We start from the raw sequence: 15,245 nt of genomic DNA on the forward strand, positions 1-15,245 counted from the left end.
GATAAGCAGTTGAATGTAAAAGAAATACTGTGCTGACAAAGAAATTGAGGCATTTAGAGAACGGAAGGCCTTGCTTTCAAATCTCAGCAACCTGATGATGGTTAGATGCAGACAATAGCAGGGATAATTATGATGTTCATCTCCCTTTTTTCAGCTCAACAGCATCCAATGAGCACATGATGTATCTGGAACTGATAGGAAAGTAGATATCATTTTTCATGACGATTCTTCAACTGCACGCTCCATTGAGATGATTTACTGGAGATGTAACGCCTCAGTAGAGATCATTACTCTATTTCTTTGTAAAAAAAAAATCAAAAAACAATTAAGATCCTATATCGAGGCTCAGTGCCCTGTTAAATGTATTTTTCTGTCGAGTCCAATCATTTAAATAATGAGCAGCATCCTGCTGCAAACTCCCTGTTGATGCATCTATAAAAGCTTAACTGCAATTAGTCGATCAGTTAATCAATCAAGCTTTATTTATAGAGCGCTTTGCACATCCGAAGTGACCACAATACTGTACAGATATATAGAATAAAAGAAATAAAAAAGATATGAGACAAGTAATACAGCATTTACTTAAAAACGAATTAAATAAGAGCAATTAAAACCATACAAACATAAGAAAAGACTATTAACACAACCAGGCTGATACTCGTGCTCAGCTGGAGTTAAAAGCCAAGTCTTTGAAAGAGATTTAAAATCATCCGAGGTGTCGGCCATCCTTCCAGTGAGCGGAAGATCGTTCCAAAGTTCGGGAGCCGCAACAGAGGGAGCGCCGTCTCCTCGGCTCACAAGACGAGTCCGAGGAGCATCGAAAAGCAGCAGGCCAGCTGACCTCAGGGCGCTGCTGGGAGATAAGCCTGACCCTTTAAACATTACAAAACCAGAAAGGAAATCCTACAAACAGTGATGAACAGATCAGAGCAACATTTCCTGCTGATTTGACTTGTTTTGAAACTGTCTCACGTTGTTTTCTAGGGAGGAACAGTCCAAAATAGATGGGTTACATCATCATTAAAACTCTTCAGAGAGAGGCCACAATAAAGAAGAGACATGATGAGACAGTTGGTCTTTTTATTGATGGAGGGAAGGTCAGAATATGTTTTCTTTTTAATTGATAACCCTGAACTTAAATATTGAGCACAGAACAGGAACTACATTGAGGCGCTGTATCCTTCCCCGCAGTAAAACCACAGTAAGCCTAATAAAACATTATTAGGATTTTCATTAGCGGAGCAGACAATGTTCAAAGCATTAAATTAGATTAGGAAAAATAGGTGAATGAAAACCGATCAACATTTAGATTAATGTTGAGACATGAACAGAAGCACAAGAGAGAAAGAGTAGGAACTAAAATAGCCAAAATGTAAAAGGAAGAAATGAAATGTCTACAAAGTGATGACAATACACAATAAGCTTTTAGGATTTATTCAAAACCTACTGAACAGCTTTTTTAATCAAAGTGTTGCTTTTATAACAAGGACTGTTATTTACTTCCAGCAATATACAGATATGACTGTAAAGAAAGAGGATTTTACATTTTGTCTTTGACAATGTTTACACGTTGTTTTCTTTGACCTTTAGATAGACTCTTTCAAACACCAATATGTGACTTTAGCCATAATAATGACAATATATCATGACCGTAGCATGTAATCAGGTCATTGAATAAAACTCACAAACACGCTGCACTGCAATCTGATCAAACCAGGGCTCTCGTGTAAATAAACTCTCAATGAGGCAACCTGTACAAATGAAGGTAAAAACTTCACAACATACATTCTTAAAGTTTGACACCATCAACAAGCGATGTTTGAATTTACAGTTAAATTTCTTCCTGGATTTCTGACTTTGACAAGCTTAGATCAATATATGGATAAAACTCTTCTCAGTCTCGTCTAAGTGGAGCGTTTAGCTGAACAAATGAGGCAAGGCTAGCCAGGTTATAAACTATAAGCTCAAAGAGTTTGCTTTGATTGGATCTAATGTGGAAAGTTCTGCAAAAAGTGCATCCAGTGGGGCAAAGTTCACATCAATTAATCAATTTAAATGTCTAGAAAAATTATTGTGAAACACATTTTTCATATGTTAAATTGTCAAGTTTAAACTTCATATAAAATAACTTCCTTCAATATCCCTGGAGGAACATTTAACTTTGTACACAAAAATGTAAAACAACTATGGCTGAAACAACTTTGCTGTAGTTGTGACAATATGTTGTTAAAACTGATTCTCCCTCATATTTGCCATCTTTTGTCAACGTTTTCAAGCATAAAAACCTATTTTCATTTGATGAAGGAAGCAAATATCAACCATCTCTCTGTTAGGTGGACACTGCTTGTACTTGGAGTCACTTCAAACACTTTAAATATGTTCAGGGAAACCCAGCAACAATGAAAAAGTTATTCAGAACAGATATATGTCAGGCCGGCACTGTGTGTCACTGCACATTATTTGTCACTGAATGTAATAAGTGACGGATATTTAATTAAATCTGTCTGTAAGCGAGTTGTTTCTCCTACTTATGTAGGAGCTGCTGCAGTAAACTTACAAACATTCCTGGTTTTTAATAAATCACACAATGACTTAACATGTACAGAGGTATCAAAATCAATGTAAACAATGTTCATTATGTAATTTATCAGAACGGTAAGGGGAAAAAAATGAATGAATGGACAGAGCACTTTGTCCTAAAGGTTCAAAATAAACATGGCTTTGCCCTTGCACAAACCAGCTAAAGTACCTGGGAAAGCTGCAAAGATACCTTCAGATAAACATGATTTTATTCTGCTACATATACGATTATGTAGAAAGGTTTGTTGGACTGATTTGACATGAAAAGAATTGTTTCAAAATCCCTGTGGAAGCTGGAAAAGGTCAGAAACATATTTTTGTTTCACTTTTTTCTAAATATTTTTTAATTTAAGACAAATTTGGTGTAATTCAGCGCCTTGAAAAATACTTTTAATAAGAAACAAATACAATACAAAAAAGGCTGTTCTGTGACGGACACACTGAGGTGCTCTGGTCAGATGAGAACAAAATTGGACCATCTGGTCAGCGGTGGAAGCTTAAGCTACACTAAACATCCCCCTGAACGCACCGTTCCCATTGTGACACATGGTGGTGGCAGCATCATGCTGTGGGAAGCTACTTATTCAGCAGTGACAGGTAAGCAGTAGTGGATGGGGAGAGGGATGTGAGTGTGAGGGTCTGTGAAGGAGTTTGATCCAGGCTCGGGTAGGAGGACAGGTGTGTCATGTTTCTGCAGAGGAGGGTAAATCCAACTTCACAAAGTAAAAATCATGCCTAGTTTTTTAGATGGCCGGCACACATGAATCAAATGCCTAAACGACTGGAGACCCAGAGGGTCTGACATAAAGTGAAGGAAATTAAAAGGCTTATAGCTGCTGGGGAGGCGATCAGTGTAATGAGAGTCTGACTAACAGAATGCAAAAAAAGGTAACAAACACAGAACCAAAAAAGAGTAACTTAAAGGAGCAATAACCTATTTTTCACCCGGAGGTTGGGCTTGAGCACTGTCTGTAGCCCAAAACAAGACGTGTATCAAGTCACGCCTCTGTCTACCTTGCTCCAGCTGCAACGATCCTCTCACTCATCGCCTCGTCTGCACATATTTGCAAAGGATGAAATCACAACTGAACAGCATCACCTCTCAGAGGAACATGTCTAGTGAAGAAGTAAGTAACTCATAACTTTATAATGCTGTTAGCGAGAGAACGTTTTGGTCCGATGGGCGTGCTCTCCGCCATTTTGTGCCTGGCGGTGGCATTTAAATACGCAGGGAGTGGGTAAGCCCTGAGTGGCAGCTGTTCGCGTGCACGCACGTGCTGCCGGCCCGGCAATGTAAACCAGAGATTGGAGAACAACACGGAGAGATGGTGTATAATGTCATACCATGGTCCATCTAACAAGATACCTTTAGTTCATCACAAAACTATTTTTTAGTTTGTCTATCTAAAATAAGGAACTTTCACTCATTGCTCCTTTAAAGCAGAATCTAAACACTTTGAGCACAAGACACACATAAATAAAAGCTAAAACCAATGGGAAGAAAACACCTTAATAAAATAAGTATTCAAAATTCAGAGAGCAGATGAAGCAACCGGTTTGGATCAAAGCACATCCATGTGCTAGAATGGCCTAGTCAAAGTCCAAATCTTAATCTAATTCAGAATCGGCGGCAAGACTGAAAAATGTATGTTGACGGACACTTTCCATCCAATCGGACTGAGCTTGAGCTATTTTGTTTGCTACACTTTTCAGATTTTTATTTGCAAAAATCATTTTGAAAGCAGGCATCATTCTCCTTCCACTCAACAATCATGCACCACTCAGTCCCAATGACGTACGCATGAATTTCACGTCACAGCGAAAGTCTGGCTTTAGAACCCCTTGGACAATTTCAGGTTAAAAAAAGAGGAATCGGGTCCGGATGTTAGCGAACGATCCAACAAAAACTCATATCGCTGCACACTTGGCAGCAGCTGCAAGGCATCAACAAGTAAATGCCTTGTTTGGCTTGTAATCACCGTTTCTGGAGCCAAAACATTTTCACATAACAGGTAGGTTACACATTTATTTCATATAATCATATTTATGTATGTGTTCTTTTTGTTTTTTTAGAAATAGGACTAAACTATTGTAATTTAGAGGCAGACTTTGATGGAGATTTCTAGCTTGTAATTGATACACTAACAGCTTATTTTACATTTTTAGCAGGGTTTACCATCCCTAACCATACAGCTACCCTTGGATAGAGCTCCTTTCAGCCACAATGCCAAATTGTACAGCCATTTAAAGTTTGCTTCACAGGCAAAAACACTGCAAAATAACATAAAAAGTTAATACAAATAGAAATAAAAGAACTGATTGCCCAGTTAGAGCAGAATTTTCTAATCACCGTTTTGTTTAAGCTTCCAACTGAATGTTTTATTGGGTCCTCTGGATCACCCTTTTTTTTTACCTTTCTACCTCTCCCTCTCCTCCCAGCCTTGTGAACCCTGAAGCCCTCGCCTCACACCCAGGCGTGGACGTCGCCCACCCAGTCGAGCAGCCTCCCTCTGTACCGGGCCCTGGAGATCGGCTGAATGAACAGAAGGAGGCGAAACTTTCTCAGGAGCCCACAGAAGACCGCCGCTGCCACCACTACGAGGGGCGACATCATCACAAAGCCCAGGATGATGAGGGCGGAGCAGCTGTTGTCATCGAGGTAGCGGCAGATAGCTGAGGGAGAATCGAGGACCTGGAAGGACGGAGTGAGAGGATAGGTAGTTATGTGGTTTAGTCTGTGGATGTTGGTGCAGAGCTGGGTCTTATTTCTGTCTTTTTTTTGTTTTTTAAGTGTTTTCAGCAATGTGAGCTAGACTGGGGATATTCTCTGTTTTTTTTAAGTCTGTGAGAATCAAAAACTACAGTCATGTTAAAAGAAGGTGCACCCTCTGTAAACCTGCAGGTTTAAAACCACACATCAGGCAACAAAGTCTCATTTATTGATCAATTAAGTGGCCAAATGTTAATTATGACAAATTATACACCAGAACAGCAGTCTGCAACTCCAGTCATTGAGTGCTACTGTCCAGCACTTTCTGGATGCATTTCAGCACCTATACCTGAATCAAAAGACTCAATTACCCCCTTGGCCTGTCAGCAGGTTCTCACAAAGGTCAGGTCACCTGCCGTTCATTTGGTACAGGTGCGCCGGAGCTGGGACGCATCCTGAAGTGTCAGGACGGCGGCACTCAAAGACTGGCGTTGTAGACCCCTCCTGAATTTATGAGACCGCTTTCTTTCTTTTTTTTATCATTATTACCCTGCAAACAACATTAGTGTAACTCTCTTCTAGCAATAATCTCCAAGGCCATCATTATTGGATTATACCACACACCCCCTGGAATAAAAAAACTGTTTTCCTGCATGCTGGTTAGCAAATGAGAGGAGAAACAGGAGGAAGCTACAGAGTGGAACAAACAGAGAGGGAAGCAATGAAAATCAGGACGTTTTTAGAGGTAATTGGTAGAGATGCAGTATTCTGCACGATTCTCATTCAGTACAGAGATGATCGTATAAATCCAACCTACACATGCAGCCAAAGCAACCTGCCTACTGCTTGATAATTTCCTTTTCTAAGTTCTTTTTTTCTCTCCAACAGCAGCTTTAACTCAAGTAAATACGCCATGGCAAACCGTTGTCTCACATCCCCCGTTCTCTAAAATGCACTCTGTGCTTTTGGGAAGCGCATTCCCCACCTGTCTGAGCTCAGCTGCTGCTGGCAGCAAATCAGAGAGCTCTGTCTTCTCACTGACTCGGTCTCTTGATGCGGAGTCTGTCAACAGAACGAAGGGGGCTGCAGACCAGCGGTGTCTGCAAATGTTTGCTTTAGTTTAAACAGACATTCGTCTCCTCTTTAATAACAAATCCAGTCACTTCGCCTGAAAGTGTACACCCTCACAGGCCTTAGTAGCCTGCACAAATATTCATACCTCCCAATATTTTAACTGGTATTTATGTGCCATTTTTACACGCCAAGATAAAGTAACAAGAAGACTAATTCGGTATTATAATTGGCCCCCATTCAATTTGATATGGCAAAATAAATCCTTCAGGAGCCAACCAGTTAGTACACAGAGCCCACCTGTGTGTCCTTCAAACTCAGCATAAAGGCCTCGGATGTTTATTAGAGCTGGTTTAGACCATGAAACAATATCCCATCCATCATCTCAAAACGCAAAGAGTGACACAACAGCAAAACTACCAAAGCAGGGTTCACCTAAACTGAGAAGGTAACTCTGGAGGAGCCGCAGACATCCTCAGCTCAGGTGGGAGAATCTTTTGACAGGTTGACCATCAGTTCTCCACGAATTTAGCTTTTTATTGATGGGTCGCAAAAAGAGAACCACTGTTGATGAAATCACAGCAAGTTCAATTGAAAGTTTGCCACAAGGCCAGAAAATGATACAGTAAAGATATAGAAAGAGATACAAAGCATTATATGCAGTAGAAAACTAACACTGCCCATCATCCTGAGCTCTCTGGTTCCGTAGTGAAACATGGTGGCGGCAGCATCATGTTGGGAAACAGCTCAAAGTTGATGGAAATATGTGTGGAGCTAAATGCAGGTCAGTCCTAGATGGAAAGCTGTTTGACATGGAAAAATAAAAACATATTTATCATTGCAACTTTGTGGATTCCAAACATATTTGGCCTCTGCATTTAAGCCATTAGGGAGCAGTGGGCTGCCATTAGGGAGCAGTGGGCTGCCACTGTGCGGCGCCCCGGAGGCACTCAGGGTCTCGGTCAGGGGAAAATAGCGGCTTTCTGTGGGATTCAAACAGGCGGACTTGCAGTTTTCCCAGGATCCAAGCACCTTGCTCTAAGTCAGGGGTGTCCAGACACTGCAGCTCGTGGGCCAAAACTGTCAAGTGAAAAGCACTCAAGGGCCAAAAACTGAATTAAAAAAATAACATAACCAAACAATTGCAACATTTTTTTTACCTGCTCTACGAAATATGATAATTTTAAATAAACAAATTATATTATCTGTATTTAGCCAATTTTAATAAGTACATTCCAATCAGATTTTAGTGCACCAAAGTCAGCATTTAAGTTAAAGTCGCTGGATAGATGTAGACCTACTTAAAATTTAAAGAGAATGTGTGGTTAATAAAAGACAAATGTTTGTTTGTGTTGTACCCAACATTTGGCAGTAATATTTTAAGTTGTCTGTATTATTATTATTAGTAATAAAATGTTGGTTGGCCAAATTTTCTTGAAATGCAATTGGGGGAGGGGGGGGGGGGGGGTAAGGACAACAACCCCGGACAATGAGCCAGATCTACAACGAAGTGATTTAGATCAAAGCGTCTGGTCACAGATCAGACCTAAATCCAACTAACAATTAGCGGCGAGAATTGAAAACGTATTTTCAATCACTCTGCCTTACCAAGCTGATTGAGCTTGAGCTATTTTGCAAAGAACTATGGGCTCAAATGGAGGAAAGTGGGTGAATATCAGCGCTCCTCAAATTTCTGATGGTTGAAGTTTGTGCCAGAATGTGTTGAAAGGGTATCTTGTTTTCATTCAGATGTTCTGCTTCTGATCAAAGCCAGAAAGTGCAAACAATAAGTTCAAGCACCCTCTCAGACAAGGTGCCACATTCAGGTTTATATCCCGCTCTGCCAAGAACCGTCTCCCCGAAGGCAAACCGTCTGCTGGCACAAAGTCCTCCCGTTCTCCAAGGGTTGCAAGGGCTTACATGTCTACACTTCCTGTTAGGTTAAACAAGTCAGAGTGTGTACGGACAGAGAAGATTCCTCCTGGTAAATGATTTGTGAACATTTCTGCAGCTGCATGCAAATCTTTGGACAATTTGGGGAAAGCATGTCATTGATTGTGCAAGTGAGGAGAAGTGACTATAACACGTGAAGCGAGCAGGAAAATAAAGTTAAGCAGTGAGCTTGTGATTCATATCTCTGCTCCACCTTGAAAAATTAAACTGCAATTGGACATGCAAAGGTTAGAAAAGTCAGTCTTTAGATTCAGCTGAGAGGTTTTCCTCTCAGGAGTTTGAACAACTGTTTGCTCAAATCAACAAAGGTTTAGTTTGCAGAGTTTGTAGAGAATAAAAATCTGGTGTTAAAGGTGTTAACAGCCTAGCTGTTGTTAGGTCTGTCTGTTCTCTGAGTCGAATCATTTCTGTGTTATTCCACTGACCTAGAAAAGCACAGAGATGTTCCATCTTTGATCTCGTAGCACAAATGACAGCCGGTCCCAAAATCCAAAGGTTTGTTTTGCTCTCATCACAACCTTCGGTGCCGTTCGGTGAACAGCAAAGGAACGTGTCAACGGTTGACCTTTAAAATGAACCAACAGCTTTGTATCCCACGGCTGCATTGTAGGGCTGAATTATTCACACCCTTTGCAGGTTTAAATCCAATGTCATTTTTTATTTTCTCAGCATGTTTCTTCTGACTTAAAGTAGTGTTAAAGTTTTGAAGAGGCCCAGCCGGAATCAGGACTCTGATCCAATTCAAACTGATTAGGGTGATGGTGAGGAGGCCTTTTAGCCTCTAAGACTTTCTAAGGTTTTCCACAAAAGAGGGTCAAAAATACCAACAGGAACATGTAAAAAGCTGGCAGACGTAAGAAGGATACGAATGCTTTAGAATAATTAGTAAAGTGATGAATCCATGCCCTTAGTTGTTACAATGTAAAGAGTTTATTTATTTATTATTGATGCCCCTTGAACATTGTTTTTTTTAAATCTTTGTCAGGAAACACGTGTCTCATTTCCTACCAGAAACAAATTACATTAAATGAACTAAACAAATGTTTAAATTTAAACATAATGCCTCCTTGGTACTTTTTCTGTATAATCGTGTGTAAGATTTCAACGCACTCATTCACCTTACTTTTAGATTATTGCTTAAAAGAAGTCTGAAGGCCTTTGTTGGGCAATGATATAAAGTTTGGAACTCCACACTACTCCAGACATTTTTAATTAAGAAAGCTTTCTGTATAGGAAGCGAAACGTCTTCAAACTTCGTAAAAAGGTCGAGTTGTTTTGTTTTTTTAACTTTTTCTGGAATGACCATGACCTGGATGACTGAGAATCTTCACCAGGATTTAGTTTCAAGTAGAAAGCTGTTGTTGTTTGCACTTCTGAGAGTTTTCGTGTCTCTAATGGTCTGGCAGTAAATACTTTTGGTATTAGCATGCAGTGCTAAAAGTAGTCTGCTGCACAGCAATCCAACTGGTTTCCCAACTTGCAGTAAGAACGCGTTCAACTCGGATGTTACTTTGTTCCCAGATCAGAGCTTAAAGAAAAATCGATCGCAGCTTAGGCATTACCCCTCAGAGATCTTTTGAAAAGACTTGTTAGAGGGTCATGGTTTTCTGTTCATTGTCATGTTACAAATCTAATATGTAGAAGGCTTCTAAATAAAATGTACAAAATGTATAAACGTACATATTTGAGGCTTGAAAAGTTCTAAATCGATATTTATTTTAAATTTATCTTTACTCTCTTTTTGAGCTAAGCTAATATCAGCTCACCGCAGATTTCTGCACACAGAGATCGTCAATGTTTTAACGCTGGAGCTCTTTGTTTTCAAATTCCAGGCCAGGTTCAGACGTGTGCGGATGGATCTGAGATCCATCACTGCCAGAACATCTGTCCTGGCTGGAGTTGAACCTGCGAGTAAGAAATGGTTTCAAAAGAGAGGAGAGGTGTGTGGTTTTCTGACCACTAAGCTTTCAGCATCTTCTAGATTTATATATTAAAAATAACATGATGTAATATTATTTTATGCAACATTTGTTTCAAAAGTTGATATTTCTTTTTTTAATATGTTGTCATTTTGAAAAATGAGAAAAACCCTATTCAATATTCTAAGAAGAAACTCTTCACAAATTGGTCCCTAATCTATTGTTTTTTACCTCTGGAAAACAAAGTGATTTTATTGTTGAGATGAATCCGAATTTCTTGCTAGTGTTGAACCCTTTTTACGTCATCCTCATGATGCAGGATCCCGTTCTGCTTCAGCTCTCATCTTTCCAACAGATGGTCTCACTTTTCCTCAAAGCCTTCGAAATAAGCTGTGCTTTTCTTTTAATGTAAAAAAACGGTTAGTGGCATCCACTTTTTTAACTGTGCTGGATTATGGTGATATATTATATATGCATTCATCTGCTAAATGCCTTTAGATGATTGACGCAGCCCATCACGCATCGTTGAGATTTATTACTAATTGTAAAGCTCGCACTCATCACTGTGATCTGTATTCTCGTGTAGGGTGGTCTGCTTTGGCTACACGGAGGCTTTGCCATTGGCATACATTTATATATAAGGCTATTCTTGGTGCGCTTCCATCTTATTTATGTTCACTTCTTATGAAAAAAAAGTACTGGTCATTACTCTCTCCGTTCTCAGGCTGTTGTCTTGTTTTCTGTCCCACGTGTCAGTACTGAGCTGGGTAAAAAGGCCTTTGCTTACTCTGCTCCCTCTACGTGGAATTTGCTGCAAAACAACTTGAAACTTAGTAAATTGATTACTTTGAGTATTCCTCTGTGATACATGGTATAAATCATGGTGGAGTCTGTAATGGTGGAGTAGAGAGGTCGTGCTGCAACAGAACATCACCAAACCATGACACCTACACCACCGCACTTCAGAATTGGTATGAAGTTTCTATCCTGGAATGTTGCATTTGTTTTACGCCAAGCTTCTGTTCTCAGGTCTAAGTAATTCAGTTTTAGGCTACTCTTTCTAAAAACCAATATTTCAGCAGTACTGGTCTTTCCCTACGTTTCCTCTGGTAAACTTGAACGGGTTAATCTTGAACGGGTCTCTGAGTGTACAGACATGATGCACTTTCATTTTAACTGTAGACACAGCCTGGTTGTTGGTCCCATAATGGCTTCTTAGGGCTTTCGGAGCCTTCTTCTGACAAATGAAGTTGCCTGAGCAGCCAGACTTGGGTATGTTGCAGTTATGATACTGTTCCCTCTTAATCCAACAGGAGCAAACTAAACAAATGTCTGTAGTTTAAGTTGGGAAAACCTCCATCAAAATACTCAGTACATTATTATGACTATGTGTACCTGATGGGACATGGTTATGCATAATCTTAGCTGTTTCAAGTGAGAATAAAAGTTGTTTTTTTTCTCACCAGAAACTGCATCAATCTATCCATGATCTATACTTATCCTTGCAGGGTCGTGGAGGGGCTGGTGCCCATCTCCAGCGGTCAATGAGCGAGAGGCGGGGGACATCCTGGACTTGTCCGTCACAGGGCAACTCAGAGATACACAGGACCGACATCTATCCAAACACGCTCATACCCAAAGGCAATTTAGAGCAAACAGTCCGACCGAGAGAACCCACACATGCATTGAGGCTTGCCAAGGTTTTAAAAAGGGAGGATTTTAAAAACAAACATTTCATGTCGTACCATTTTTAGGGATTAATGTTGTCTAAATGAGATGTTGTCCGTCTGTTTAGCATAAAAGCAGCACAGCCCCTCGGCCACCTGTTTCTGCACACTGCTGGTCAGCCGTCTGAAAGAAAAAAAATTCTCCTTCTTTCCCAAGTGACAAATTGGACTTTTTCAAAAATACAAAGAGTTGCAGACACATAGATGGTCATGGGGGTGGAAACTACAGCAGTATCACCCATCACTCTTGTAACACTGTCTTGAAAACGCAGCGGGCAAGCAAAGAGCGTCATTAGATCATCGTGCACGCACATATTCAAACCCGAGGATGTTTTGGTTGCAAAACGCATCACCAAAGATTTAAGTATTCCTGAGGCTTCTTCAGCAAAACAAGAAAACTCCTCAAGCCTTCCTGTACCGGTTTCTACACCTGTCTTCCACCCTCTAGTGGAAAAGTGTTACAGGTGAAATGTTCCCGTTTTGCTCAAGGGCCGAAGATGACGGCACACGCCTTCTGATAAATTCAGCTTTCCTGGCATACAATGTCTGCTTCATGGAAGGTAATAGTTAGTTAAACGTAAAAACTAGAAGCAAGACATATAATAAATAAATATACCATTAAATGTTTTTAGAAAGCCTCTGGTGAAAGTGTGTATCAATTGTGATACTACTGCTATTCGCCAATATTTGATAGTTCATTCCATTGGTTGTTTTTAATTAATTTCTTAACGTTACTACATTAGATAAGAAATAGGAAATAAGAACTCAGCATGTTTATGACTTAATTTAGGCTTGATTATTCTAAAATGTATTTTTCTGATTACAATTTGATGCTGTTTTAAATTGTCAACAAACAATGTATCAGTCCAATAATGTGACAATGTGTTGAACTCAAAAGCATAAAGTAAATTTTAGAGCAGTTTTTATTTCCTTTTTTAATTGGACAGTGGGAGGAAAACAAATTAGCTGGAGAAAACAGGGAGAGCAGCATGCACACTGCTCTCAGGTCCTGCCCAGGATTTGAACCCTACTGCTTCATGCAGACCTGGAGACTTTGCACATTTAGCTGGAAGGGAATAGAATTTCATTAGAAACTCCAAAAGACTTGTTAACGTCACAAGATCAAACCTGGGTGAATGGAAACAAAGTGTTTTCCAGGCCGTGACATATCAGGTTTTGTTGTTTTATGCCTAAAGGACTGTGATGAAGGGATCCTTTGCCTCTGGAAAACTCTCATAAAGTCTGGAATTTTATTTTAGTATGAAGAAAGTCTGGAAAAAGAAAACAATCACTTGTGTTTGTGGACTTCTTTCTTTCCTTGCGTCCTTCCTTCCTTGCTTGCAGCATGTATTGTATGTGAAGCTAGTCCCATCACAGCAGCGCAATGTCTTCATTTCAGCAGAAACAGCATATTTCAACTGCATGATCACACATTACTCTGTGTCTTTGTGCGAGGGATCGCTAATGAAAACCCTTTGTCAAATTTCTCAGAGGAAATGTGTTTGCAGAAAACCCAGCAGTACAAATCTAACTATGAGCCTAAAATCCTTTCAGTTCCTTCCAAATATCATCCTGATATCGACGGAGAGGTTTTATGAGCCTTAGCAATTTCAGTTGGATATTATGGGAACCAAAGCGTGAGAGCTTTCTCCTTCTACACAGAAATAAGCAATACATTATCTGTAGGGTTAGACTGCTCAGCAGCAGAGGACTCACCCTGGAGTGGCAGAGGAAACCAACGTAGAGCAGCAGGGCTGCAGGCAGCAGCACCACAGAGAAGACCACAGCCAGCAGCAGAGCACTGGCTGAGACCACGCACAGGTTCCAGAGCAGGAGGGCCGCCCCGCAGGCCACAAAGCCACACGAGCCCCGCCGGCTGCCCCACGCGCTGCCGTCGCTGTGGGCCACGGGTGGCGGCAGGATGTTCACCGCATCCCCGACCCAGAACTCCTCCTCCTTCTCCTCCTCAGCTGAGCCTTCATCATCCAGGTCCACATCCACACCGCACATTCTGGGAGACAAAGCAATGTGGTTTTGAGTTTGCTAGAAGGTCCAGCGTCTCGAGAAAATGTTCTCACACCCCTTACACCAGAAACTCCTTGAGATTTTATGATAGGCCAACACAAAGTAATGCGTAATTGTGAGGCGGAATAAAAAAATATGCATGCTTTTTCAACCTTCTTAACAACACAGGACAACCCAGTGCATATTCATGTGTTAGAATGGCCTAGTCAAAGTCCGGTTGTCAGAAAATTGCTTTTTGCAGATGCTTTCATTCCAACCTGTGTGAGCATGAGCTATAAACAGAGACACGCTTTAGTCGCTAGCTGTGCAGAGCTGGTAGACACATCCTAGAAGACTTGTAGCTGCACTGCAGCGAAAGGTGCCTCTACAAAGTATTGACTCAAATGACAGTTTTGTTTTAACCTTAAAGCTACGCGCTACTTTGCGTCGTTCAATATCATAAAATTCATCCAAATAAAAAGTAGAAAAAACATTTAAAAAAATTCCAAACATTGTGAATACTTTTGCAGTTTTATTTTAAAAAAAAATAATTCTGAATATAAAATTGGCTAACCCTAAACCAAATACTTTCACTTTGTATCTTGTAATAGTTTTTACATATTTCATCAACATAATTCTGTAGTTTTAATAACTATAAAATGGACTCCAAACTAGATAGACATTTCCAGTTGTACTGCTCAGACACAAATAGCAAAAAGCAAAATGTATAGTCATGTAAATGTGGAAGGATGTTTTCTTTAATCCGGATTTCTTCTAAGTAGCCAGTTTCCGTTTCCAGCTGAATCATCATAGTGACAACCGGACGCTTAAATAAAGGCTGAAGTCGCTCACCTCGTTGTCTGGACCCGAGTCTCTCCTCCACTGATCGTCGTTTAATCCTCTGTGGAGAATGAACCAGCCACTTGTCTCTGGCTCGGCTTTGACCAAACTGCGCCTCCTGTGACTTGAACCCTGCGCGGATGGACTGATGCGGCGGTCTGCTCACATCCGCCGCGCGTCCCCGGGAGCGACGCTTCAGAGAGCGCGTGCACCAGCCCGCACGCTTCCACGGCGTTCAAGCCTCATGTTCGAAAGTAACGCGTGTTTTTGCGTTAGGGCTCGGTGGCGCCGTTTTAGGGATTTCTGCACAGTTTGGAAATCATCTGGAAACACAGAACACGATAAAGACTTTATAGCAGGGGTGGAAAAGCTGCGGTTCGGGTGCCTTTTCCGGCCATTGGAAGGATTTCATGCAGACGGTGACCTAAATTCAAAGATGGT

The 15,245-nt window shown here is 40.7% G+C and overlaps 1 protein-coding gene across 1 annotated transcript; it reads right to left on the bottom strand.

Moving 5' to 3' along the window:
- Positions 1 to 1,418: 1,418 nt before the first annotated feature.
- Positions 1,419 to 14,997, bottom strand: LOC105927092 (transmembrane protein 88). The gene is made up of 3 exons (XM_012863693.3): positions 14,817 to 14,997; positions 13,677 to 13,971; positions 1,419 to 5,272 (listed from the first exon to the last, which is right to left on the bottom strand). Exons 2-3 carry the CDS (start codon positions 13,968 to 13,970, stop codon positions 5,045 to 5,047), a joined length of 522 nt encoding a protein of 173 aa, XP_012719147.2. The 5' UTR covers position 13,971; positions 14,817 to 14,997; the 3' UTR covers positions 1,419 to 5,044.
- Between the last annotated feature and the right edge of the window lie 248 nt (positions 14,998 to 15,245).

Source organism: Fundulus heteroclitus, chromosome 20, assembly GCF_011125445.2.
Source record: "Fundulus heteroclitus isolate FHET01 chromosome 20, MU-UCD_Fhet_4.1, whole genome shotgun sequence".
Taxonomy (NCBI): Eukaryota; Metazoa; Chordata; class Actinopteri; order Cyprinodontiformes; family Fundulidae; genus Fundulus; species Fundulus heteroclitus.

Bases quoted from the DNA above. Each gene is read 5' to 3' on its own strand.
- LOC105927092 (XM_012863693.3), bottom strand. From the start codon at position 13,970: ATGTGCGGTGTGGATGTGGACCTGGATGATGAAGGCTCAGCTGAGGAG. The intron at 5,273-13,676 runs GTGAGTCCTCTG...CCGTCCTTCCAG, and splicing joins GTTTCCTCTGCCACTCCAGG to GTCCTCGATTCTCCCTCAGC.